Genomic DNA, 26,214 nt, shown 5'->3' with positions numbered 1-26,214 from the left:
ACAGGGACAGGCGGGGACACGGTGGATGGCCACCTCCGCCAGTCACCTGCGGAGACTGTGGGCTCCCCACCAGCCGCTCCCGCTGGCTCAGGGAGACCCAGTGTCCCCAGAAGTCTCTCTGTTTCTTCATTTGTATATTTTCAAAGTCGCACCTGAGCCTGGTCCCGGGCTACACTGGACCAGAGGACAGCGCACCTGGCCCCCCAACAGGTTGACACTCAGTCCTCAGCTGCACTTCCACACAAGGAAGAGACGAGACAAAACCCCACACTACTGTCCAGGCACCACGTAAACCATGAGGGGCTCCGGGTCACACTGCAAGCATCCATTGCCACAGCACGAACAGTGAAGTGACACAAAGGCTGCGGACACCACACCTACGAGCATCTCGACCCAGGCCACTCCACCACAGTCACAACCCGGAAGTGTGTGTCAACAGACGTGGAGGAGCCCACTCCCACTGAGGCCAAGACCAGGCCCTGAGGAAACAGACGCACAATCTCCCCAAACCCACAGCCCCCCACAAGGGGTCCCACTGATGTGAGGGAGACGAAGAAACAGGAAGATCATAAGAAACTGCTTCTCAGAATGTCTAACAAACTAAAAGAAGATCTACAGAAAGAATTGAGAGAGTGACTATAGGAGACGAAAGACCATTTTAATAAAGAAACAGAAATCGTGAGACCAAGCAGAACCCTGAGATGGGAGACAAGATGAGTCACACGCAAACTCACTCCCAGTCGGTGCAGAAGACGGAGCCTGGGCCCTGAAGACAGGCTACACGACCCCCACACAGGGAAGGCAGTAAAGGGGGAAATCGTAGGTAAGGGCTCGGGGACAACTTTAAAAGACCAAACCTGAGAGCCACTGGGGGCGGGGGGGGAGAGAACATGGGGATACGGAATAAAGAGGAAAGAACCTTTTCACCTAGAGCTGAGGGAAACTCCCCCCAGATCAGAACACGATGGCTGTCCACATGCAGGGGCTTCTAGGACCCCAAACAGACCAGCCAGAGACCAAGTTTGCTGAGACGCATCACCATCAAAACACCTAACATGGAAAACAAGGAAACAATATTAAAAGCCAGAGAGAAAGACAACAGGTCACACTTAGACAGAAACCAATAAGGCCACTTCTGATTTCTCTGCTGAGAGTCTAAAATCAAGGAGGCCTGGGGCGAGATAGTCCAAACCCTAAAAGAACACAGCCGTCAGCCAAGGTCACTAAACCCGGCAGAGCTCAGTTTCAAATTAGAGGGGAAAATAAGAACATTCCACAACAAGAATAAACAAAGATTCATGAGCACCAAACCAGCACTGCAAAGAACAAAGATAAACTTCACAGAGAAACAAACAAAAACCCCAGACTCCATAGAATGGCCCACTAAGTGAGAGTCCAGACAGGACGGGACACAGCAAGACCCCAAACGGCAGGAACCACAGACACACAGCCATGTGCTGGATGTTAATGGCCTTGAGTCCCCAATTAAGACTCAGATCAGCAGAATGGATCAAAACACAAAACCCAGCTTTGTGCTGTTTAGGAGAGTCCTGTCTTACAGGCAGACATCACAGGCTGAAGGAAGAAGGGGCCAAAGACTACTCCAGGCGAATGGCCCAAGAAAACAAGCAGGAGTGGCTATTCCCACATGGGACACTGCAGCCTAGTAAGGAACAACCCAACAAGAAGATAGGGCCACAGGAGACTGTAAGCCGCAATGTCCACACACGAAATCACACGGAAAGAACACTCCATGGGCTGGGCCATAGCGCTCGCCTCACGTGGGAGGCCCTGGGTTGGATCCTCAGCACCACATGAAAAATAAACAAACAAAATAAAGATGCTGCATCCATCTACAACTTTAAAAAAAAATTCCATGACATTAAATTCCACATAGGCCCCCAGAGTAAGACTGGGGGATTTCAAAACACCCGTATCACCCATAGACAAGTCATCAAGACAGAGAAACAAAAAGATCCACAGAGATCTACCCAACACTAAAAATCAAATGGACATCTATAAATATGCCACCCCAGAAGAGCTGAATTGACCTCTTCTCAGCTCTGCATGGAACTTTCCCAAAAATAAACCATATTCAAGGCCACAGGGCAAACCTTAGCAAAATAAATAAAATAAATACACTGATATGATCCCATGTGTCCTATCAGATCACAATGGAATGAAACTGGAAATAATCAGCAAGAAAAATGAGAGAAACCACGTAAACTCTTGGAAATTGAAAAATATTCTCTTAAATGAAGAATGGATCAAAGTAGTAGAAAGAAATGAAAACAAACCAAGAAATTCCTAGAAATGAAAAAATTCTTTTTAAATTTTTTTTAATATTTTTTTTTCAATTATTGGCAGACACAACATCTTTGTTTTTGTATGTGGTGCTGAGGATCGAACCTGGGCCGCACGCATGCCAGGCGAGCGTGCTACCGCTTGAGCCACATCCCCAGCCCCATGAAAAAATTCTTAAGAAGGAGAACAAGGGGCTGGGTTGTAGCTCAGTGGTCGAGTGCTGCCCTCGAACCCATGAGGCCTTGGGTTTCATCCTCAGCACCACATTAAATAAATAAAGATAGTGTGTCCATCTACAAGGAAAAAAAATGTTTCAAAAAATGAGAACAAGACACAACGTATCAAAGTGTCACAGTATGAAAGCAGTTCTAGGAGGCCCCAACAGTGATACTGGGGGATTTCTAAACACCCTGGTAGCACCAAGTGCCTACATTAAAAAATGAGTGAGATCCCAAATAAATAAGCTTTCTGTTCCACCTCAAGGCCTTTGAAAAGGAACAAACCCCCAAACCAGTAGGATACTGAAAATAATTGAGATCAAAGCCGAGATAATGAAATTAAGAAAAAAAAAAAAAAAACACAGAGAATCAATGTAATGAAGAGTTAGTTCTTTGAAAGGAAATAAAATTGAGAACCTTACTCAAAGTCACCAACAGAAAGAGTGAAGCAGGCACGATGGTGCCCGCCTGTCATCCCAGCAGCTCAGGAGGCTGAGGCAGGAGGATCGCGAGTTCACAGCCAGCCTCAGCAGCAGTGAGGTGCTAAGCAGCTCAGGGAGACCCTGTCTCTAAATAAAATACAAAATAGGGCTGGGGAGGGGGCTCAGTGGTCAGATGCCCCTGACTTCAATCCCCAGTCCCTGTCTCCCCCCAAAAAAGAGTGAGAAGAAATCAATAAGATGGATTGGAGATGAAAAAGAAGATATCACCACAGACCTCTGTGAAATCCAGAGTATTATCAGCTCCATTTTGAAAACTTAGACTCCAAAAAACTGAAAAATCTGGAATACATGGACAAATTTTTAGACATGTATAACCTGCCAAAATTGAACCAGGGAGATACAGAAATCCTAAACAGATCAATATCTGCTGAAACAGCAATTAAAATCTTTCCAAAAAAGAAACGCCCTGGGCCTGAAGGATTCTCAGCTGAGCACTACCAGACCTTTACAGAGGAACTCACCCCAGTTCTTCTCATAAGGAGAGGGAACACTTGCAAATACTTTTTATGAAGCTAGTATAACCCTGATCCCAAGATGCATCAGGAAAACTACAGACCAATAGCCCTCATGACATAGATGCAAAAATCCTAAACAAAACATAAACAAACCCCCACATTAAAACCACATCAAGAGGGACTGGGCTGGGGCTCAGCGGCACAGTGCTGCCCTAACTCGTGTGGGGCGCTGGGATGGAGCCTCAGCACCACATAACCCTAAAATAAAGGTATTGTGTCCACCTACAACTAAAACATGATATTTAAAAAAATAAAAATAGAAGAAACACATCAAGAAGACAATACCCCGTTCAAGTGGGTTTCATTCCAGGGACATTTGACATATGCAAATCAATAAATGTGATTCATCACTTAAAATTAAGAAGATCACACGATCCGGTCAATAGAGGCAGCAAAGGCCTCTGATAAAATCCAACAGCCATTCAGGTCAGAAAGAAGCTGGGGACTGAAGGAAGCCACCTGGATGCTGTAAAGGCCATTTATAACCGACCCAGGGCCAAGGTCACACTAAAGGCGGGGGCTCCGAGATTCCGGCGGCGACCCGAGGGGAAAAGGGGGCCAAAGTGGATAGAAACCGGAAAAGAAGCGCAGCCACCCGTTTGTCGGGGGCGCAGTCCTCCATGTACACGAACCAGAGACCCCCACCCCACGCCAGAGGACTCTAGCGCCTCGAATGAATCAAGCAAGACAGCAGGACACAAGTTCATCGCCCATGGACCAGCGGCTGTCCCAGAGGACAGCAGCGACGCACTCGAGGAAGACACCGGGGCGTTACCCCCACGGCGACTGCCAGCTGCCAGCGAGCAGAGAGGGCGCCCACCTCCAGGGAGGTGCCAGAGGGGCCCTCCCTGCTGGCCCCACCGTGAACCAAGGCGAGCAGACAGCTCCTCAGCAAGGCATCAGGGACGGTAGTGGAATCCAAGGGGCCAAGCGCCCCAGCCCCGCACGGCTGGAGGCACACACCAGGCTGTCCGTCCGTCTGTCCGGGAACACGGTACAGCCCCGTCCCCAGGGAGCCTGGGGCGGGTCGGTGTGGAGCCTTTGGAGATCAGCCACCGCCCACGGCTCGGCTCGGCTGCGCTGCAGTGTGCGGAGGGACGTCGCCGTGTCCCGGGGCAGCGCGAAGGCAGCAGAGTGGACCTCCTCGCAGCTGCGCCTGGGGGCCGACGGCTGGGGGCCGGTGACTGGGCACACCCACGCCGCGTGTCAGAGTGCGACAAGTGACCAGCATGGAGGAGGTTACCCAGGGAAACACTGCAGGGGGGACCCACCTGGCTGCTCCCCACCTTCCAGCCCTGAGAGAGGCGACTGGAAAGGGCAGGAGTGGGAGGGGCCGTCTCTGAATCAGACACCAGGAATTGTGGGGTGCAAAGGCGACACAGTGGGCTAAGAACAAGCTCCTCCACCACATGAGTGGAACCCGGAGGAGAGCCATGGGTGCGGTCTTCGGCGTGGACCACGACTGCCCCAGCACCGACTTCCGATCTGCAGACCGGCTGGCCAGGGAGGAGCCTGGAGCACCCCGAGCCTGCAACCCGCCTCCGGAGCTCCACCTCCGGGACCAACCCTCTCACAGCCACCGGGCCACCCTGAGGGTGGAGCAAGCACCACACCCAGACAACCCCGCTGCGGAGAAGGGAAGCTGAGAAACTTCTGGACCCCAACAGAAACAACCAGTCAACTGCTCATCAAGATTCTTTTTTCTTTTTTTCTCTCCATCTCTCCTCCTTCCTCATAAGCATCACATCCTACACCGCTCTCTCCTCCCTCCGTCCACCATTTGAAACTGTAAACCCTTTGCAAACCTACTGTTCATGTTGTGGACAATGATCGAACACATCATTCCTGTTTACTGTGTCACTACCACAGGCGTCTTAGCGGGACCTATTGGTTTAAGCAGTTTGGCATATTGTTTGCAATGGCTGCTGTCATGGTCTCTCTCTCTCTCAAAGACAAGATACTGGAACCTTCAGGAACACGGTACGTCTACAGGTAGAAACTGTGCTGCCTCAGGTCCACACTAAACAGGTAGACACACAACCACCTGAGAACACAAGGGGACAAACTGCCCCAAGAAACCAGGATGCCCCCATAACAGAATCCACCGACACCCACAGTAGACTAAATGACAGACAGAGTTTAGCATGTACCTAGGTGAACTGACCCAGGATGTAAAGGATGATGTAAGCAGTGAAATCAGAGATAAAATTCAGGAGGTGAAAGATCACTTCAATAAAAAGATAGGGATTCTAAAAAAAAAAAAAAAAAAAAAAAATCAAGCAAAAATCCTAGAAATGAAGGAATCAATAAACCAAATTAAAAATTCACTTGAAAGCACCACCTACAAACTAGATCACTTGGAAAACAGAACCTCAAGCAAGAAAGACAAAAATATATAATCTTGAAAATAAAGTTGACCGTGCAAAGATGTTAAGAAACCATGAACAGAACACCCAAGAATTATAGGATAACATGAAAAGACTAAATTTAAAATTTATCAAAATAGATGAAGGCACAGAGCTACAAGTGAAAGGAATGCAGAATCTTTTCAATGAAATAACACAAGAAAGATTCCCAAACCTGAAGAATGAAATGGAAAGTTAAATACTAGAGGCTCACAGAACCCCAAATGTACAAAACTGCAGCAGACCCACATCAAGGCACATCATAATAAAAATGCCTAACATACAGAGTAAGGAGAGAATTTTAAGGGCTGCAACAAAAAAATATCAGATTATGTTTAGGGGGAAACCAATTTGGATCTCAGCCGATTTCTCAACCCAGACCCTCAAGGCTATGAGGTCTTGGAATAATATGTCAAAGCTCTGAAAGAAAATGGATGCCAACCAAGAATCCTACGTTCAGCAAAGTTAACCTTTAGGTCTGAAGATGGAATAAAAACCTTCCATGATAAACAAAGATTAAAAGAACTCACAACTAGAGCCTGCACTACAGAACATCCTCGATAAAATATTTCATGAAAGTGAAATGAAAAAAAAAAAGTGAAAACCAGCAAAGGGAGGAACTACGCTAAAGGAATAGTCAATGAAAGGAGAACCTAATTCAAATTAAAAAACAAAAATAAACCAAAATGAGTAGGAATATAAATCAGATCAATAATAACCTTGAATGTAAATGGCCTAAATTCATCAATCAAAAGACATGGACTCTCTCATTGGATTAAAAAACAAGGCCCAACAATATGCTGTCTCCAAGAGACTCACCTCATGGGCAGAGACACTCCCAGACTGAAGCTGAAAGGATGGGAAAGACACATCACTTACACGATCCCATAAACAAGCAGCGTTTGTACCCTCATGTCACGTAAAGTGGACTTCAAGCCAAAGCTAATCAAAAGGGACAAAGAAGGACACTGCACACTGCTTAAGGGAATTATACATCAACAAGACCTAATAATTGTAAATATTTATGCCCCCAAACAATGCAGCCATCTACATACATCCAACAAACCCTTCTCAATTTCAAGAATCAAACAGACCACAACACAGTAACATTGGGTGACTTTAACACACCTCTCTCACCAATGGACAGATCCTCCAAACAAGAACTAAATAAAGAAACCACAGAAGTGAACAATCAATCAATAATTTAGACTCAACAGACATATATAGAATATTTCATCCATCAATAAGGAAATACACTTTCTTCTCAGCAGCACATGGATCCTTCTTTAAGACAGGCCATATCTATGGCACGAAGCAACTTAGCAAAAAAAAAAAAAAAAAGAAAGAAATATAGATAATATCCTGCATTTTATCAGATCATAATGGAATAAAATTAGAAATCAATGATAAAATAAAAAATAGAAGCTACTCTAACACCTGGAGACTAAATAATACACAACTGAATGACCAATGGATAGCAGAAAAAAATCAGGGATCAAATAAAAAATACTTCGAGGTAAATGAGATATCAAAAATCACTGGGACACTATGAAGGCAACTCACTGAAGAGTTCACTTCATTGGGCTCATTCATTACAAGAATAGAAGTCCACAAATAAATAACCTAACATTACATCTCAAAGCCATAGAAAAGAAAATCAATACCAAAAGTAGTAGAAGATAGGAAATTAAAGTCAGAGCTGAAATTAATGAAATTGAAACAAAAGAAACAATCCAAAACACTGACACAACAAAAAGTTGGTTCTTTGAAAGATAAAATTGATAAACTCTTAGTCACACTAATGAACAGAAAGAGAAAACTCAAATTACGAAAATTCATGATGAAAAAGGAAATATCACAACAGACACTGCTTGTTGGAAGTCACCCCAGCTCCAAAGACTAACTTCCCCACCTGAGAAGAGCCGTCCAATGGTGAGCCCTGCTGGCTCACATGATCCTTACCCACCAATCAGAAAGCACCCCATGCCAACTGTCAAACCGTTCAACCATTAAACTGTCATGACTGTCAAACAACCCGCAGCTCTATAAATAAGCAGAGCTGTTCCTCAATAAACAGGCATTTTCTCCGATGGCAAGCCTTGATCGTTCTTTCACTGGTGCCGAAACCGGGGAGGGGGAATTCCTCGCTGCTCGAGGGCCCCCTCTCAAGGCTTGCTGTCCTCGTCCTCTCTTTCGAGCGCTGCTACTCGCACAACACCGGCTCTTCAGTAGGTGAGTTCCCCCATCGGGTTTCCAACTTCAGATGGGCTACGCAGGGGCTTTGACCACGATCGTCCGGCAAACCTCTGATGCCCAATCTGGAGGAGAGAACGCACCCCACCACGACCTTAATGGTCCCGGTGGACTCTGGAACCCGGTTCATGAGCGGGAGGTCCTGAGGGGTGGACGAACAGGCACTCCTCCCTCCCTCCCTCCCCCCCCCCCTCTCTCAACCACCCTTGTCCCTCTCCTGACCTATGGGGGCCTCTTCTTCCCTCCCTGCAGACTCCCCCTTATTAAATTCTGCACACAAGATTGGCCTTACTATCAACTAGACCATCAAAGTCAATGGCCCCCAGGAGGATCCTAGACCCCGCAGTTCTCAGAGATCTGTTTAACTCCTGCGAGTGCTTGAAAAAGTGGAAGGAGATCCCTATGTTGAGGCTTTTTCTCTTCTTCGTTCTCACCCCGACCTATCCAGCAGATGAACCCCCTTCCTATCGACCTCCCCCATCGGCTCCGTCCAGCCCCCCAGGTGCTCCCCCTGACTCGATCGACACCTTTGGTCCCCCCCAAACTAGGTCCCTAGAGTTTCAATGGGTCCTCCAGGCTCACAGCCTCACTCACCATGATATATGTATGTTATTGGCTAATACCCTCCTTCTTGAGGAAGGTACCAGAGTCTGGGAACTTGCCAGAGCCCATGTGGATGAAACTCATTGAGTTAATCCCAATCACCCTCCGGGGCCACTTGCTGCCCCAGATCAAACTCCCGAAACCCCAGATGGCCCTCATGTCCTTATGACATATTTCCTCTCACAGAGCTACCCCAACATCCAGGCAAAACTAAAAAAGCTGGAACATGGTCCTGCCACCCCCCCACAGACTGAGAGATTTCAGATGCTCGCCCAGGCCCTGCAGGGTGCTTCCTCGGGTCGTCGCCCATCACCGAAACCCCCCCCAGGCGCCTGCTTCAAGTGTGGCAAGGAGGGGCATTGGGCCAGGGCATGCCCCGCACCACACACTCTGCGTACCCCATGCCCTAAATATCAACAACAGGTCATTGGGGCTCTGACTGTCCTAGATCCCGTAGGAGGCCTATGGCCAGGGAACCCTCCGACCTTCTGGGCATGGCAATCGAAGATTGATGGAGCCTTGGGTCCTTGTCCTTGGCCGTAACGATCAATAGACAGGAACCCAGGGTGCAGATTCAGGTGGATGGACGCAAGGTTGATTTTCTCCTTGACACCGGGGCTACCTTCTCAGTCCTGACAGAATTCTGGGGCAAACAGTGCCGTCCACCTCTCCTATTGTCGGGGTAGGAGAAAAGACCACCTATCCAAGAAAGACTCCCCTATTACCCTGTTCCATAGACAACTTCCCATTCTCTCAGACGTTCCTAGTTATGCCCCAATGTCCAGTTCCTTTGCTCGGCCGAGATGTCCTCTCTAAATTCAATACAAGAGTCAACATCCGGGCTCCTGGCATCAGTCAGTCCCCAGCATCGGCCTGTTCATCTTTTCTGGCCCTTTTGGCAGAAGACTGGCCATTCTGCTCTACTTGTGAGGCCGACATGAAACATCATACTGAAAAGGACCCCTTCCCTACGAACCTGGTTGACCAATTGTATGGGATACCCACACCCCCTCCACCGCTTCCTGCCCACCAGTTAACATTCAACCCCTTCCCCAATCAGGCTCAATACCCCCTGTCCACAAAAGCTCTTCTGGGCCTACAACCTCTTATTCAGGACCTTCTTAGCTCTTCCCCTTACTCCCATACTAGTGGTAAAAGAGCCCAACGGGTCCTACCTACGACTCACCAACACCTCCGTTAGGCCCATACATCCTTTGGTTCCCAACCCATACACCCTGCTGTCTCAGATGCCCCACACTGCCACCCACTTCTCGGTCATAGATTTAAAGGATATCTTTTTGCCTTTAACCTGGACTGACCTTCCTCAGGGATCTCGAGATAGTCCACACCTCTATGGACAAACCTTGGCCTCCGACCTCCAATCTTTTCACCCCCAGTGCCCCGAATCCACCCTCTTGCAATATGTTGATTATCGTCCAGCAAATCTCTTTGCCCACCCGCGGGGAGGAAAGCACCCCACCACAAAGCCTTTAAGGCTACGGTGGCCTTCAGGGACTCCTTCCTTGGGCAGATTCGAAAGTCCTAATCCTCTCACCTTTAAGACTCGGCCGCTAGAGAGATGCTTACCCTCCTCTTCCTCTCTCTTGCCCTGCTTCTCCCCTCTTTCCGGCCCTGGGAGTATCCGGCCTCTCCAGGAGGGGTCCCGAAAAGCCTTGGCCAAGGTCTCCCACGGCTCCAGCTCCGTCCAGGACGAGAGCTTCGACTGTCACGATTCGGTGATGACCAATCTCTGCAGCTCGAACCTGCCACTAAAGCACTCCTGATTTTTTGGCTCTAGTGGGGATGCCCCTTTTGCCAATAAATCAGTTTCCTCCTCCTCTGCGTCCTCTTCCCTCCTCCTCACATGGGTAACGTGTCCTCTCTGCTGGTCGACTCTCCCCTACAATGCCTCTTGGATCAAATAGAGCACCCAGGCCTGGCCCACTTATCCCTTAGACAACCAAAGCAGATGGACCCTTTTTGGGTCCCTGGATCCCTCCATTAGAAGGGATCTCTACAATTACTGTGAGCATTCGAAAAATGGGTAAAGATCACTTATGTCCAGGCTTTCTTCTTGCTCCGACCCAATCCTGCTCTCTGCACCTCTTGCAAACCTTTACAAATTCTTCTAGCCCGTCCAAAGGGTGCTCAACAGATGGCACAGTTCTCCTACTTAATTTCTTGGCCTTAAAGGGATATCAGGCCTCTCCACAAAAGGCCCAAATAGCATGTAAAGAGGTCACATATCTAGGGTTCTCTCTCTCAAGGGAAAAAGGCCATTACAGTAGAGAGAAAACAGCTTATTGTGTCTATACCTACTCCAAAGATATCATCTGGCCAAGGGCCCCCAAGGTGAACCCCTACCCTCAGCGGCAGGGAAGCCCTTTACAATCCTTAAAAAGGCCCTCCTCCAGGCACCCGCCCTGCATCTCCCCGACCTCTCCCAACCCTTCACCCTCTATGTACATGAGAAACAGGGACAAAGTCTGGGCGTTCTGGGTCAGGAATATGGCCCCACATTTGCACAAGTGGCCCACCTATCCAACCCCACCGTCGGGGGCTGGCCCCCATGTCTCAGAGCCCTGGCAGCGGCCCATGACCTCCAGAAAGAAGCTCACAAGCTTACCTTTGGCTCCGCGGTAACCATCTCATCTCCTCACCATCTAAAGGCTTTCCTCACTTACAAGGGGCTACAGCCGCTTCCTCCTTCCAGGGTTCTATCCTCCTTGTCTCTCCTTGAAAATCCCTCCATGTCTTTTCAGTCCTGCTCTCCATTAAACCTGCCTCCCTCCTCCCATCTTCTCCCTCACAAGATCCCGTCCACAAATGCCTGGAGGTATTAGAGATGATTTTACCCTGCCCTACCACCATTCCTGAGGGACCCCTGCCCTCTGCAGACCTCGTCTGGTTCTCAGATGGTAGCTCCTTTACACACGAAGGGGTTAGAGTGGTGGGGTATGCTGTCGTTTCCCTCTCATCCCTCATAGAGGCAAAACCTCTCCCACCCAATACCACCAACCAACAAGCTGAACTCGGAGCTCCCACAAGGGCATGGGAGCTAGCGGAGGGGAAAACCCTCTCCCTATATACAGATTCCAAATACGTCTTCCATATCCCGATCTCCCACGCAGCCATTTGGAAAGAAAGGGGCTATTGACCACCAGAGGTCGGCAGTCATTAATTCCACACTTATTTCTGGCCTACTACGAGCCTCCAGGCTGCCTTCCCAACTGGGAAGAATCCATTGCAAGGCCCCAAACTGACTCCTCCCTTACTACTATGGGGGATTCCAAGGCCGATCAAGCAGCTCGATCAGCCGCCCTACAGAGCTTTACCTCCTCTCCGCTACTCTTCGTTACCACCGGGGATCGGCCCAAAGATCCCCAGCAACTCTTCCAGTTTCTTCACTCTCTATTCCATTCTAGTCCACAGAGTCTTACCACTTTCCTTCACTCCTTTTTCACGCTTTCCCCACGTGATAAGACCCTCCTACAACAGATCACTTCCGCTTGTCAGATCTGCCAGAGAACCAATACCAATACTCCACTAAAACCTAAACCTTTCCCTTCTCATCAGGACCGCAGTCATACCCCAGCTGCAGACTGACTTCGCCAACATGCCCCGAGTAAAAAACAAGCCTTTCCCACTTCTAACAAGCAGGCCTCTACGGTAGCTGACTCACATAATCCCCCCTTTTGGGATGCCCACTTCTATCCAATCAGACAATGACCCAGAATTCACCTCGCAGGTAACTCAGAGACTGGCTCTCGTACTATCACTCCTTGGCATTTCCATTGCCCTTACCGCCCCCAGGCTTCCGGAAAGGTTGAAAGGACCAATCAGTCCCTTAAAAAGACCCTCACCAAGCTCACCATGGAATTAAGCCTGGACTGGGTAAAGGTGCTCCCTTTGGCTTTATTACGCCTCTCCAGTGTCTCTGTTCTTAGCCCAATACCTAATGCTCCCCCTCATTTCTGGCCCCTCTTGGGTCCTCTCTTTGCCCTCTGTCTGGAGATTCAAAGCAAGTGACCCTAAGGGCCCCCTCCAGCCAGACCCCCTACTCCTCCTTACAGACCCCCTACTTGCTTGGATCTGGCCAGTAGTGGGACTGTTGTGTGTCGTCCTTCTGAAGATTAACCGCAAACCACTTAGGTGTCCGGAGCATGGTGACCCCTGGATAAGTGTGAACTACCTTTATCATAAGGGAGCACTTTACCAGTTGCCTTCTGGGCCTAAGGAGGAACATGTGTGTTTTGTTTACCCTCCCAGTTTCACAAGAATTTCAAGTAACAGTACTTAAGGTTGAGGTGTTTCACATAAAACCTGGAGAGATCTGACTGCTCTCAAAGGGAAATCTGGTAATAATGGGCCACGGTCCTCCCTTGGCCGCCTTTGTTCAGAGTGTGAGAGAAGCTGCCCTCTTTATTACAAAGCCCATGCTTTCTTGGTGTGAGAGAGATAAGACTAGGGAAAGCTGGGAACGGTGATATTTCAGGACCCAAGGGCCAGAGAAAGGTCAAGAGAGAAGCACGCTGGTTTCAGAGACACCCAGGTAGGAGAGAGTTTGAAGAGCAGCCTTAATAGAGAGGGGAGGGAGCTAGATTGGACTAGGAATGAAGAGTGGAATTGAGGGTGTTAGGTGCGGGACAGGCTGGTCCACAGGGCATGCCAAACAAAGTTAGCTGCAGGATGACCTGGCTTCTCAAACCCTCTGTCTGGTTCTTTATCACCTGTTTGCTTCAAGCCCAAATGCCCAAGCCCCCGCTCAAGGCTGAACACTTAACCCTCCTTGTGCAGCTTGCAGACCCAGAGACCCCATTAGATTTGGGCTATAAAAACTCCCTGTACTTGTTCCTTCCCTTTATCATAAAGTTCATTCAGACTCAGGTGGGGAAAAAAATTTCTAGTCAAGCTTTTAACCAGCTTCTCCTCAGGAATTACCAACTCCTGGCTACTGATGATACCTCCAGTCGAGACCTATGCCGAATGGACTGACATCATCATGGATCTGTGGTGGCAAGGAACCTTCATTGATCTGGTTCCTGAAGTTATACCAGCCCTCTCTGCCCTCCTGTGGGGGCTCCTTACTTCCCTCCTCTCTGATTCTCCCACACCGCCCCATCTCAGCAGGAAGCAGCTAGAATGAGTCGACACCCAGTCTCATTTAACAACAAAGAGTGGGGAATGTTGGGAATCGCCCCGGCTCCAAAGACTAACTTCCCCATCCCCTGAGAAGAGCCGTCCAATGGTGAGCCCTGCTGGCTCACATGATCTTTACCCACCAATCACACTAGCCCTGCTGGCTCACATGATCTTTACCCACCAATCAGACTAGCCCTACTGGCTCACATGATCCTTACCCACCAATCAGAAAGCACCCCATGCCAACTGTCAAACCATTAAACTTTCATAACTGTCAAACCACCCCCGGCTCTATAAATAAGCAGAGCTGTTCCTCAATAAATGGGCATTTTCTCCAACCACGAGCCTTGTTCGTTCTTTTACTACTGAAATACAGAAGATAATCAGAAGAAACTCTTTTGAAATTTTATATTCCAATAAAATAGAAAATCTGAAAGACATTTGACAAATTTCTAGAAACAAACGACCCACCAAAACTGAATCAGGAAGATATACACAATTTAAACATCAATTTCAAGCAATGAAATCGAATATATCATCAAAAGCCTGCCAACTGAGAAAAGCCCAGGACCAGATGGATTCTCAGCAGAGTTCTACAAGGCCTTCAAATAAGAACTAACACCAATACTCCTCAAATAATTTCATGAAATAAAAAGGAGGGAACCCTTCCAAATTCATTCTTTGAAGCTAGCATCTGATACCAAAACCAGACAAAGACGCACCAAGAAAACAAAACTTCAGACCAATAATCCTGATGAACATAGAGGCAAAAATTATCAATAAAATTCTGGCAAATCTCATACAAAAATATAGTAAAAAGATAGTGCACCATGATCTGGTGGGGTTCATCCCAGGGACACAAGGTTGGTTCAGCATAGGGAAATCAATAAATGTGATTCATCACATGAACAGACTTAGAGACAAGAATCATATGATCACCTCAATACATGCAGAAAAGACATTTGACAAAATACAGCACACTTCCTGTTCAGAACACTAGAGAAACTAGGCACACTGGGAACATACCTCAACACTGTAAAAGCTGTCTATGCTAAACCCAAGGCCAGCATCATTCTAATGGAGAAAAATTGAAAGGATTCCCCCTAAAAACTGGAACAAGGATGCCCTCTTTCACCACTTTCACTCAACACTGTCCTTGAGACTTGAGCCAGAGCAATTAGACAGAAGAAAGAAATTAAAGGGATACAAATAGGAAACTATCACTATTTGCTGATGACATGATTCTATATTTAGAAGACCCAAAAATTCCACCAGAAAACTCCTAGAACTAATAAGTGAATTCAGCAAAGTAGGATATAAAATTAACACCCATAAATCAAAAGCATTTCTATACATCAGTGATGAATCCACTGAAAGAAATTAGGAAAACTACCCCATTCACAATAGCCTCAAAAAAATAAAATATTTGGGAATCGATGTGACAAGAGGGAAAAGACCTCTACAATGAAAACTACAGAACACCAAAGAATGAAACTGAAGAAGACTTTAGAAGATAAAACGATCTCCCATGCTCCTGAATAGGCAGAATTAACACTGTCAAAACGGCCACACTATCAAAAGCATTATACAGATTTAATGCAATTCCTATTAAAACCAATGACATTCTTCATAGAAATGGACAAAAGCAATCATGAAATTCATTTAGAAAAATAAGAGACCCAGAATAGCCAAAGCAATCCTTAGCAAGAGGCATCACTATACCAGACTTTAGGGAGCTATAACAACAAAAACAGCATGGTACTGGCACCAAAACAGACAAAATGGTACAGAATAGAAGACACAGAGACAAAGAATTGGAGAAAAGACAGCCTCTTTAACAAATGGTGCTGGGAAAACTGGAAATCCATATGTAGCAAACTGAAATTAAACCCCTCTCTCTCACCATGCACAAAACTTAACTCAAAGTGGACAAGGATTTAGGCACTAGAACAGAGGCCCTGTGCCTAGCATAAGAAAAAGTAGGCCCAAATCTTCACCAGGTCAGCTCAGGAACTGACTTCCTTAACAAGACTCCTAAAGCGCAAGAAGTAAAATCAAAAATCAATAAATGGGATAGATTTAAACTAAAAAGCTTATTTTCAGCAAAGGAAACAATAATGTGAAGAGAGTGCCCACAGAAGGAGAGAAAATCTTTACCACATGTACCTCAGAGCACTGACTTATAAAGGACTTAAAAGAACTCAAAAAACTTAACACCCCCCCCCAAAAAAATAATAATAATCCAATCAGCAAATGGGCTAAGGAACTGAACAGACACTTCACAGAAGAAATACAATCAATCAACAAATATATGAAAAGGTGTTCAACATCTCTAGTAATTACAGAAATGCAAATCAAAAGTACACTGAGATTTCATCTCACTCCAGTCAGAATGGCAATGACCAAGAATCCTCAAAAAACTAGGGATAGGCCAGGTGCAGTGGCACAAGCCTATAATCCTAGCACCTCAGGAGCCTACAGAATAGAGGAGGGAGAACAGAGAGGAGGGGGCTGGGAGGGAAGGGTCACCAACTCAAGTCGGTTTCCATGCATCTCTGAGCTGTTAGGGTTCTGCATAGTCACTGGTACCTAAGGAGCTAAAACAGACGACAGAACCCAGAAACCTGCAATGAGACACACACCACTGGATGCTTTTTTTTTAATTGACAAGGACTGAACCCTGGACCCTGGGCATGCTAAGCATACTGCGCTACATCCAAGCCCCTGGAATGGCTGAAATTTAAGTCTTAAAGAATAATGATCCCTCTCCCCCAACAGAATAATGTTTTATTATTGTTAAGACTATATGATATATAGCATATTACATAGTGCTTTATTTGTTAAGGTGCCCATGCCCCAATCCCTTGAAACAACCTAGGGACACGCCGTCTCTAACAGCACGCGGGACTCTGCAGGTGTGCAGTGGTTTCTGCTGCTGTTTTGTGGTACTGGGGGTTGAACTTAGGGGCTCTTTACCTTTTTGATGGGTCTCGCCAAGTTGCTGAGGCTGGCCTCTAACTTGTGATCCTCTTGCCTCAGCCTCCTGGTCCCAGGATTACAGGTGTGCACCACCGCACCCAGCAGATGTGCCATGATTTTAATGTGTCCCCCCAAAGGCCATGTGTTGGAAACTCAATTCTCAAATTAATATACTGGTGGTACTTGGAGGGGGGCCTCTGGGAGGGTTAAGGTTAGACGAGGTCAGGAGGGGGGGGCTTCCAGCAGGCACCAGTGGCTTTATCAGATGGAGAGAGCCCGCCTCACCCTTGCTCTCACCCTGTGATGCCCTCTGCTGGTCTAGACGCAGGAAGGGCCCTCACCAGATGGCCCAGCACTCTGGCATTCCCAGCCTCTGGAACTGTGAGAAACAAGCCCAGCCAGGTGGAGCATGTCTAATCCCAGCAGGCCGAGGCAGGAGGATCACGAGTTCAAAGCCAGCCTCAGCAACTTAGGGAAGCCCTACGCAACTCAGCGAGGCCCTGTGTTTAATAAAAAGGGCTGGGGGGGCTGAGGCTGTGGCTCAAGCTGTAGCGCGCTCGCCTGGCATGCGTGCGGCCCGGGTTCGATCCTCAGCACCACATACAAAGATGTTGTGTCCGCCGAAAACTAAAAAAAAATAATAAGTAAATAAATTCATTAAAAAAATAAGTAAAAAGGGCTGGGGATGTGGCTCAGTGAACCCCGGGTTCAATCCCTATACAATTAAGGAAAACAACAACAATGGTAACAACAACCACAAAACCCCCCACAACTGTAAGAAGTAAACTCCTTTCTTTTCAGCCCACTCAGCCTGTGGGGCTGTGCTGCAGGGAGACCTGCTTAGCTTTCCCCTCAGAAGAGCTCCCTCAAGTACCAGCCAGCTGGCAGCCCCGTCACTGTGCCTCTGGGGTCTGCTGCACCCCAGGTTGAGCCCACGCTCTCAGGGACGTTCTGCCCAGCAGAGCTGGGACAGGCCTGGGGCTGACCCTCTCAGCTGTGTTGTCATCTGCAGCTCCCCCTCCCCAGACCTCCTGTCCCAGAGAGAGATCCAGCCATTCCCCTGCCCCGCCTCCTGCAGCCCTTTATCTTTCAAGGTCTTTCTCCAATAAATCTCACCCCGATGTCTCAGCACCTAGCAAAAGCCCAGCACCCTCAGCAGGGGAATGGGTAAACCACTGTGGTGTGTCACTCCGCAATGAAAAGAAATAGAAGCCAGGAACAAAGGCTGTGCCTGTGGTCCCAGCTACTCAGGAGGCCAAGGCAGGAGGATCGCTGGAGCCCAGGAATTGGAGGCCAACCTGGGCATCATAGTGAAACCCTGTCTCTAAACAAAAGCCCATTAGAGGTGGCTCGGCTCATACAAGGCCCCGGGTTCCACCTGCAGCTGCGATTATCAATTGCCGATTCATGATAAGGAGGACGAATATCAAGAAGGCGGTGGGAGAAAGAGGCCTCACAAGACACCAGGACCCCGACCCTCCTGGTGGGCTGCAGCTCCCAGGGCCCAGAGCACAGTGCTGTGCGGGGGCTCCTCTCCCACAGGGAGCATGTGGCTAGCACAATGACCCCGGGCACAAGGGGGTGGATGACCCACCCTGTGCCCTGACACTCATCCAGCTCCTAAGCAGGGACAGTCTTCTGTCCACCCCCCACTATCCAAAAAGACAGACCAGGAGACCACACTTATCTGAAGCTGTGACAAAACATCTCTGGGTGAGAGAAGCCCAAGCAGGCTCGCCTCTGGGAGAGGGAGGAACACCACCAGGACGGAAACCTGTGCTTCTCCACTGAGGGCTGGAGGACACAGACCAGGACAGCCGCCCCTCCATCCCGCCAGTGCCTCTGCCCCCTGTGTTTCTGAGCAGCGGCTCCATAGTTAGCTTTATAAAACCCAAGGCCTAGGCTGCAGCTGCAAGCGGGGCGCTGGGCCAGCAGGCTCCAAAGACCCCGGGTTCCACCCGCAGCTCCAAATGATCAATTGCTGATTCACGATAAGGAGGACGAATATCAAGAAGGCGGTGGGAGAAAGAGGCCTCACAAAACACGGGGACCCCTGGGCTGGGCTCCAGGGCAGCCCCCAGACACTCGCGCAAACACACGGGTGCCACCATCACCCTCTCTGCGCCCTGGGCCCCGGCTCCAGGTTCATTCTGTCAGAGCACTGATGTTCCAGCATGTTCTCTCACTGGGTTTCTCATCTGTTCTGCCGCTTCCTGCTTGGAGAGCCTCCCCAGGGCCGAGAGCCCGAGCTGGACGGGCCTCTCCCAGGGGCCCGTGCACCCAGCAGAGGCAGGAGGGAAGGACAGGTTTGTTCGCCCCACCTGCAGGTCCCTGGAGCCACCAGCCCTGCAAGCCCTGTTCTGCCTTCACTGGGGAAGAAACGGGAGAGTCGCCGCGCAGGGTCGACAAGACGAGGGGCCACCGAGGCCAGCCCTCTGCCCTGACCTGCCTGCGCTGGCCGAAGTTCGGGAGCCATCCGTGAACTGTAGGGAACTGAGTGCCGCTGAAGCCGCGAGGGGTGGGGACCTCCCAGCAGCAACGCCCTGCTTTGAGAACGCTGGTCCAGCACAGCCCTGGACATGGGGCGCCCGCCGCCCCTCGGAGATGGGCGTGGCTGGCCAAAACGCCAATCAAGACCCCTTAAGACTCCTGCCACAAGGACCCCAGTGTGCCCAGACCCCTCCCACAGGACATCAGTACTGGGGACGGAGCCCAGGGCCCAGCAACATCTCCAGCCCCTTGAAAGTCTTATTTGGTTAAACAAGGAAAGGCGGGTGGAGAGGGGTCCGGGCAGAGGCCTGGCCTTTCCGCACTGCGCAACAAAAGATTGTGCAAAAACCAGCCCGTGAGCAGGAGATCACTGGAGGTGAGGAAGGGGGGGGGGGGGTGACGTGTCCAGATCGGAGGCCACCGAGGGCCCTGGCAGGGGACACGAGGGAAGTGCTTTCTCAGACCCCATCTGCTGCCGTGGGAAGAAGCGTCTTTCAGATGCCGCCCAGACGGCCCCCAGGGCCCAGCCAGGACCGGGCACTCACCCAGGTAGAAGCGCAGGAAGGGCGTCGGGGTCATGTTCTTGAACATCATGATCTGCACCCAGGGGTTCTTGTACTGGATCTGAGGAATGTTGAAAAACACGAATTTCCTGCAAATTGAAGACACGACTCAATGTCACAGGGGTTTGACCATAAAATGTGGAGCCCACATGGACTGCTCTCAGGAGTGTCCAGAGCTTGCCTTGGATTCTCAGAGGACACTAACCCCGCAAAAGGCAGAACTATAGCTGGAAAGGACCCCCCACCATGTGCCCCCCACAATGCTGGGACTCCCGGTTATTCACTCAGGGGAAAGAAATCAAAACCCACCTGTGGCACACTCCCCAAAAACTGACCAAAGATTTAAAAGGAAAAATAGAATCCCATCAGGTCCACACCTCGGTCTGATGGCTGCACAGCGGGCGGTGGGTGAAGCCCGTCCAGCGGGACCCCTGGGTGTGCAGTGTGTCTAGGTCAGGCCCCAACTTTGAAATAAAGGAATACTCTACAGTGCAGGTGTGGAGGAAGACCTTGAGCCAGAATGTTCCCAAGACGGATCCCTACAACCTGCATCAGAATGTCTCCACAGCAGAGTTGACCAATAGTCAACGTTTGCCAGATCAGAAGAAATATGTTCCCAAAACATAAACCAAAGGGTCCGTTCCCTTGAGACAGAATCGTACACATCGATAATAAAACTGACAGGCAAGGGCCACTGCTAGGCAGCGCAGAGGAAGAGAAAGGGAAATGGCCCATCATCCTATGTTCTAGAACCTTCCCACTCAACTCATGTAAATTAAAAAGATTCCTTTTCATCTTGGAGGATTAACTTTTTTAAAAAACAGTTACAGAAGAAAGGAAACATTTCATGAAGAATATAAACTGGAATGGGTGTGGTGACGCACACCTGTGATCCCAGTGGCTTGGGAGGCTGAGGCAGGAGGATCACAAGTTGGAGGCCAGCCTCAACAACTTAGTGAGGCCCTAAGCAATTTAGCAAGACATTGTCTCAAAATGAAAAAAGGTCTGGGGATGTGGCTCAGTGGTGAAGCCCCCCTGGATTCAATGCCCTGTACCAGAACAAAAACAACAAAAGAATATAAATTGGGGCTAGGTATGGTGCAACATGCACGTTTAAGGCCAGCCTGAACAATGTAGCAAGACCCTGTCTCCAAGAGGATTGGGGTTGTAGCTCAGGGGTAGAGCACCCCTAGGGTTCAATCCTCAATGCTGAGAGAAAGAAATATGTAGAGACATAAATGTAAATTGCCTGCACTTCTTTTGAAAGCACAGATCTTAACTCCAGCAATTCACCTCTGCTTTCACACTTTCATACCCTGAGGTCTACTGTGGGCTCATCTGTGACAGTCCAGGGACAGAACAAGGGGAGAGGACTGAGGAAATCAACTCTGGCAGGTCCCATCCCCAGCAGCACAAGAAAAACAAGCAGCACACAGCCATGTGTCCAGACCTTCCTGTCCCAGAGCTGACCTCACCACCTCTGCCACGCTGCTGACCACGAGGTGAGTTCCGCTGATGGAAAGTGCTGGTGACAGACTGGCACTTTCTTTCCCTTGGTTCAGCAGCAGGTCCCTGTCAGCAGCCCTCTGGGTCCTCAGGCTTCCACTGCCAACCCCTCTCCCACCCCAGTCTAGGGTTTTGCACTTCACCAGGCTCGAGCTGCCCGGCCCAGAGAGGGCGGCCGCTCCGTGCCTCGTGATCATGCCAAGGAGATGGCGAAGCACACCACCAGTCCAGGCTGAAGCCTCTAAGATGTTTCCACAACTGAAATAATAGAAAGCCCGACTCCGCCACCTTCTGAGGACACGTCCCCATTAGGACAGAATCCTCAGCTGAATTAAAACAATGTCAATTAGCTACAGGGAAAACAAAGGGATTTGCTAAAACAAAAAGGAAAAATGGATCATAGCATTCAGCTGTACCCAGAGCTTAGGAAGCCAAGCCGATTCCCAGGAGGAACAGTGCTCTGAATGCAGGAAGGCCCTGCAGGGCTGGGTGAGCCGCAGGGGCGGGTGGGGAGCAGTGGGAGGACAGAGCCAGGCCTCCTCTCCCCCGTGGCCTACCGCTCAAAACCCAAGAGGGGCCTCTCTGGGTTTGTTATTTACTTACATGGAGGTGAACTTGAGCCCTGCAGACTCCCTACTCCCACCTCTGGGCTCACGGGGTCCCTGCTGGTCACACCCCACAGCACAGTGATTCCCAACACCACAGAACCTTGTGCAGATGAACCAGGACAAGGCCTGAAACTGCTGAGACAAGAACACCACAAGGCTCTCAGAAGGTTTTGGTGGTCCTCCCAGCCCCCAGGACGGTTCTTGTGAAGTAAGGACAGAGTTAAGGGCAGATGACGGAAATTCAAGTTCGTGCCTGCTGCGCTGGCCTGTCATTTGGTTGGGCATCTTACTCCCCCAACACTCAGGACAACCCTGGGAGGTGGGCTTTGGCAACTAAGGAAACTGAGGTGCTAAGTGCGGGGGTCACACAGCTGGGACACTCAAGGCTGTGGCTGTGACTGCTCTGGGCCTCCACTGTCAGAGGTGAGCCCTCCTACACTCAGGCCACTCCCACTACCCAGTGGACACCCATGGCTTTGGCTCCCCTGAGGCCACAGTACTGGCCACTGGCACCTGGAATGGAGGAAGGTCTTGGGGCAAAAGAAATCCTGAGGGCCACCAGGCACAATGGCACACGCCTGTTATCTCAGTGACTGTGGAGGCTGAGGCAGGAGGGTCTCGAGTTCAAAGCCAGCCTCGGCAACTTATCAAGGCCCAAAGCAACTCAGGGTGACCCTGTCCCAAAATAAAAAATAAAACGGACTGGGGATTGTGGGAAGCCATTCTGACACGTGACTGGGCGGCTCCCGTTAAGGGTCTGAGGGTTCTGGCTGTGTCGGAACTTTCCCGGCCCTTTCCTGATGAGAGAACCCGTCCGTGTGGGGGTGTGACTGACCACTGACCCTGGGGGCCCAATCACTGACCCTGACCTTGGAGTGCAGTCCCCCCTCAACCTTCATTGGATGGAATTATCCCCTGAATTTCTTGTTCCCCAATAAAAGGCTACTCCCAGGCGTGTTCACTCTCTCTCTCTCCTGCTAGCCCTGAGTAATCCTTGCTGCCCTGCTGGGCGGTTAGAGGAGGGAACCAGAGAGGGGAGCCGTCTCGGACCTGGCAATAGAAATAAGGTAACTGAGTCTGTGGGTTTTAATTCGATCTCTTCTAGCTAACTTTTATGCCAAGAACCTCATTAATGAAACCATTGCGCAGGCCGCATGGTGGAGGGGATGTGGCTCAGTGGTTAAGCGCCCCTGAGTTCAATTCCTGGGACCAAAAAGAAAAGGGAAGAAAAAAAAATGCGGAGGGCCCCTGAATGAGCAAAGGCTGGCAAGCGACATGGGGCCAGTCAGTGGGTTATGAAGGACTGTGTGGGCGCCCATTCTGCCCAAGTCCTCTGGAAGCCCTCACCCCGCTGAGCCCACATAAGCAGGCCCGAGCTCTGGGCTTCGCCTGCTTAGAGCAATGGCTATGAGGAGGCTTCTGGCTCTTTCCATCAACCCTGCCGTCCAAGCCCTTCCCGTGGGACACTCGCTCCACAAGGAGCTTCCTCCCAGACTCCTGCTCCGGCTGGCTCGGGCTATTTGCTCCGACCCTGCTGAAGTCCCCACATTCCAGGGTCACTCAACACATTCGTGCTGACGCCTGAAGAGCGCAGAGACGCGCAGGGGTCAGTTCGAGCTTTTCACTCGCCAAGTGCCACGCCCCAGTTCCCACTCCAGGCTGACGACCGCGCGTTTCCCTTAAGCGGGGACAGCTGCGTAACTCGCTCCACTGCGTGGTGACCCGCCCGCCCGTGGCCAGCGCCGCCACGCCCCCGGCCCCACTCGCCACGCCCCCGGCCCCACTCACCGCCCACCACGTCCCCTGGGCAGCGGCGGCACCTCGGGCCAGCCCCCAGAGGGGCCTCCCCATCCCTCGGGTGCCCTTAAAAATCAGGCGACGTGATGCCTGAGTGGCATTGACAAGGGCTAGCTAGATGTCAACAGCTGTCTCTCTCTGACGCCTCCCCCTGGGCGGAGTGACCGTCCCTGTCGGGGACACCTAGCTGGAGCAGCTCGCCCAACGCCACAGGTGGAAGAGCTGGGACCCGAGCCACGTCAGGCGTCCCTGGGCTGCCCCTCCCCAGCTCTCCAGCCACATGGGGGCCAAGGGGTCCGGTGGCCTCCTCAGGGTGGCCTTGTCACACCACGCGGGAGGAAGGAGACAAGGGCGGGCCTTGCCCCGCGCCTGTGGGCACGACTGCGGGCGGCCCCGCGGCGCTCAGTCTGTTCGGTGGGTGACGCGGGCAGCGCGCTGGCACGGGAACGGGTCGCGGTCCGCCGGACACTGACCTGGCGCCCTCGCCCAGCTCCCCGTGCGTGTTGTAGTTCACCGTCATGACCTTCACCGAGTCCTTGAACACCACGGTGCCCTGGGCCAGGTACTGCAGGGTGCGGCGGATGGGGAAGCGGCCCTTCATAGGCATGGCGGCGGAGACACGGGGGGGGCCCGCGAGGAGACGCGAGCCGGCAGCCGTCGGGCCCGGAACAGCTCGCGCCGCTTTTCTCCTCGCGGGTCTCCACGCCCGCACGGAATCACGGGAGGCGCCTCCCGGCGGGCCGCGCGCCGCCGCGGGGCAGCCTGGGATTTGTAGTCCCGCTCGGCGGCACTGGCTGGGCGCGGGCAAGCGGGAGTTCGCGGCTCTGATAGCCACCGCCACCTGGGAGCTTTTGTATTTTCACGTTCTGTCAATTAGTCAATTCCCCACCCGCCCACGGGAAAGTATTTTAAAATAGGCTCGAACTCTACCATAGGAAATAAATCAATACACCTGGTACCGCTGCCAAGTCAACTGAGAGCTGGCTATTCAGCCCCCAAATCAACCCATTTTTCTCTCTCAAAATCTTCAGTTTTGAAATGAAGAGTTGGAGCCCGGCGCGGTGGTAATCCCAGCGACCAGAGAGGCTGAGGCACGAGGATCGCAAGTTAGAGGCCAGCCTGGGCAATTTAGCGAGGACGTGTCTTCAAAATAAAAAGGGCTGGGGATGTGGCGCCCCTCGGTTCAACACCCAGGAGGAAAAAAAGTTCAAAGTACACCATTTTCAAATCAAAAACAAGCTGATTTGCCAAAGGAAAAAAAAATGAATGGTTTGGGACCTGTACCTCTGGACCTCACTAGCGAATCTTGTGAAGGATACTTTTGCCAGCCACTGGAGAGACTGAGGCAAGAGGATCATAAGTTCGAGGCCATCCTGGGCAACTTATTGAGACCCCCCCCCCCACCCTGCGTCAAAAGAATTTTAAAAAGGGCTGCAGGTGTAGCTAAAATGGTAGAATGCTTGTTTAGCACGTGTGAGGCCCTGGGTTCAGCAGAGCAGTGTTAAGCAAGTTTAAATATACCCCCCCATTCATTTCTTCACCTATTAACTGGGCGCTTGGGAAGATGGAGGTAATCCATGCCATATACTTGGGGTTCACCGTGGCCCACAGTCAGCACTAATCATCCCCTCATTTAGCAATCCACATAGGTCCTGGGGAGGTCTGAGTTTCGAGGCCCAGGAGCACCCAACCTCTTTCCCCATTGCCCATTTCTGCCATTTCTCTCTGAAGAGGAGGCAGTTCTCTGCACCTACAGAATGTTGATGCTGCTTTCTATCATAATTACTTTTTTTATGGGAATAGTCTTTTACTTAACTGGTAATCTCAATGAAAACTGATTCACTAAATCTACTCCTTTCCTGAAATCAACACCAGGAATGGCAAGATAGAGCACCCCCCATATCCCCCATCTGTCCCCATCCCTGAGCCACCTCAAACTCCTCCACTGAGGGCAGAGGAGGGGGGCTGGGTTTCAACACTCCTTCCACACTGGCTGTGTGACCCACGCCAGGCCACCCTCTTTCCACCTGCCACATGGACACTCGGGCCTGCTGGCAAGCATGGAGGTGAGGACATGCTGTGGAGTGCCTGGCACAGTGGTAGGTGCAGGTCTCCCCACCTCCCGGGCCTCACTTTCTTCCAGTGTGAAATGGGGGGAGTGGGACTGTGCTGGTGTGAAGTGGCTCAGTACTGCTGGTCACCTGGGGTAAAGCAGAAATGGAACTGATATCTATCCCCTGCTCAGTGACCTTGATTTTTATCCAGAGGCCTTCACCAGACAGGTAACAGGGGAGTTGGGACAGTCACCATCAAGAATGGTGGATGTTT

The 26,214-nt window shown here is 50.5% G+C and overlaps 1 protein-coding gene across 1 annotated transcript in view; it reads right to left on the bottom strand.

The window, feature by feature from the left end:
- The window catches only part of Mrps25 (mitochondrial ribosomal protein S25), a 29,899-nt gene extending 5,288 nt beyond the window's left edge, over window positions 1-24,611 (bottom strand). The window contains exons 1-2 of the mRNA XM_027931892.3: window positions 24,360-24,611; window positions 19,958-20,064 (exon numbers count right to left, since the gene is read on the bottom strand). Of these exons, the coding sequence (XP_027787693.1) occupies window positions 19,958-20,064; window positions 24,360-24,493 (241 nt within the window). The 5' untranslated portion in view covers window positions 24,494-24,611. The remainder of the gene's footprint in view (window positions 1-19,957; window positions 20,065-24,359) is intronic.
- Window positions 24,612-26,214: the final 1,603 nt, after the last annotated feature.

This window comes from Marmota flaviventris, chromosome 20 (assembly GCF_047511675.1).
Source record: "Marmota flaviventris isolate mMarFla1 chromosome 20, mMarFla1.hap1, whole genome shotgun sequence".
In the NCBI taxonomy this organism is placed as follows: domain Eukaryota; kingdom Metazoa; phylum Chordata; class Mammalia; order Rodentia; family Sciuridae; genus Marmota; species Marmota flaviventris.
Note: the sequence above shows the minus strand (reverse complement) of the source record. Positions and strands in the feature narration are given on the sequence as shown.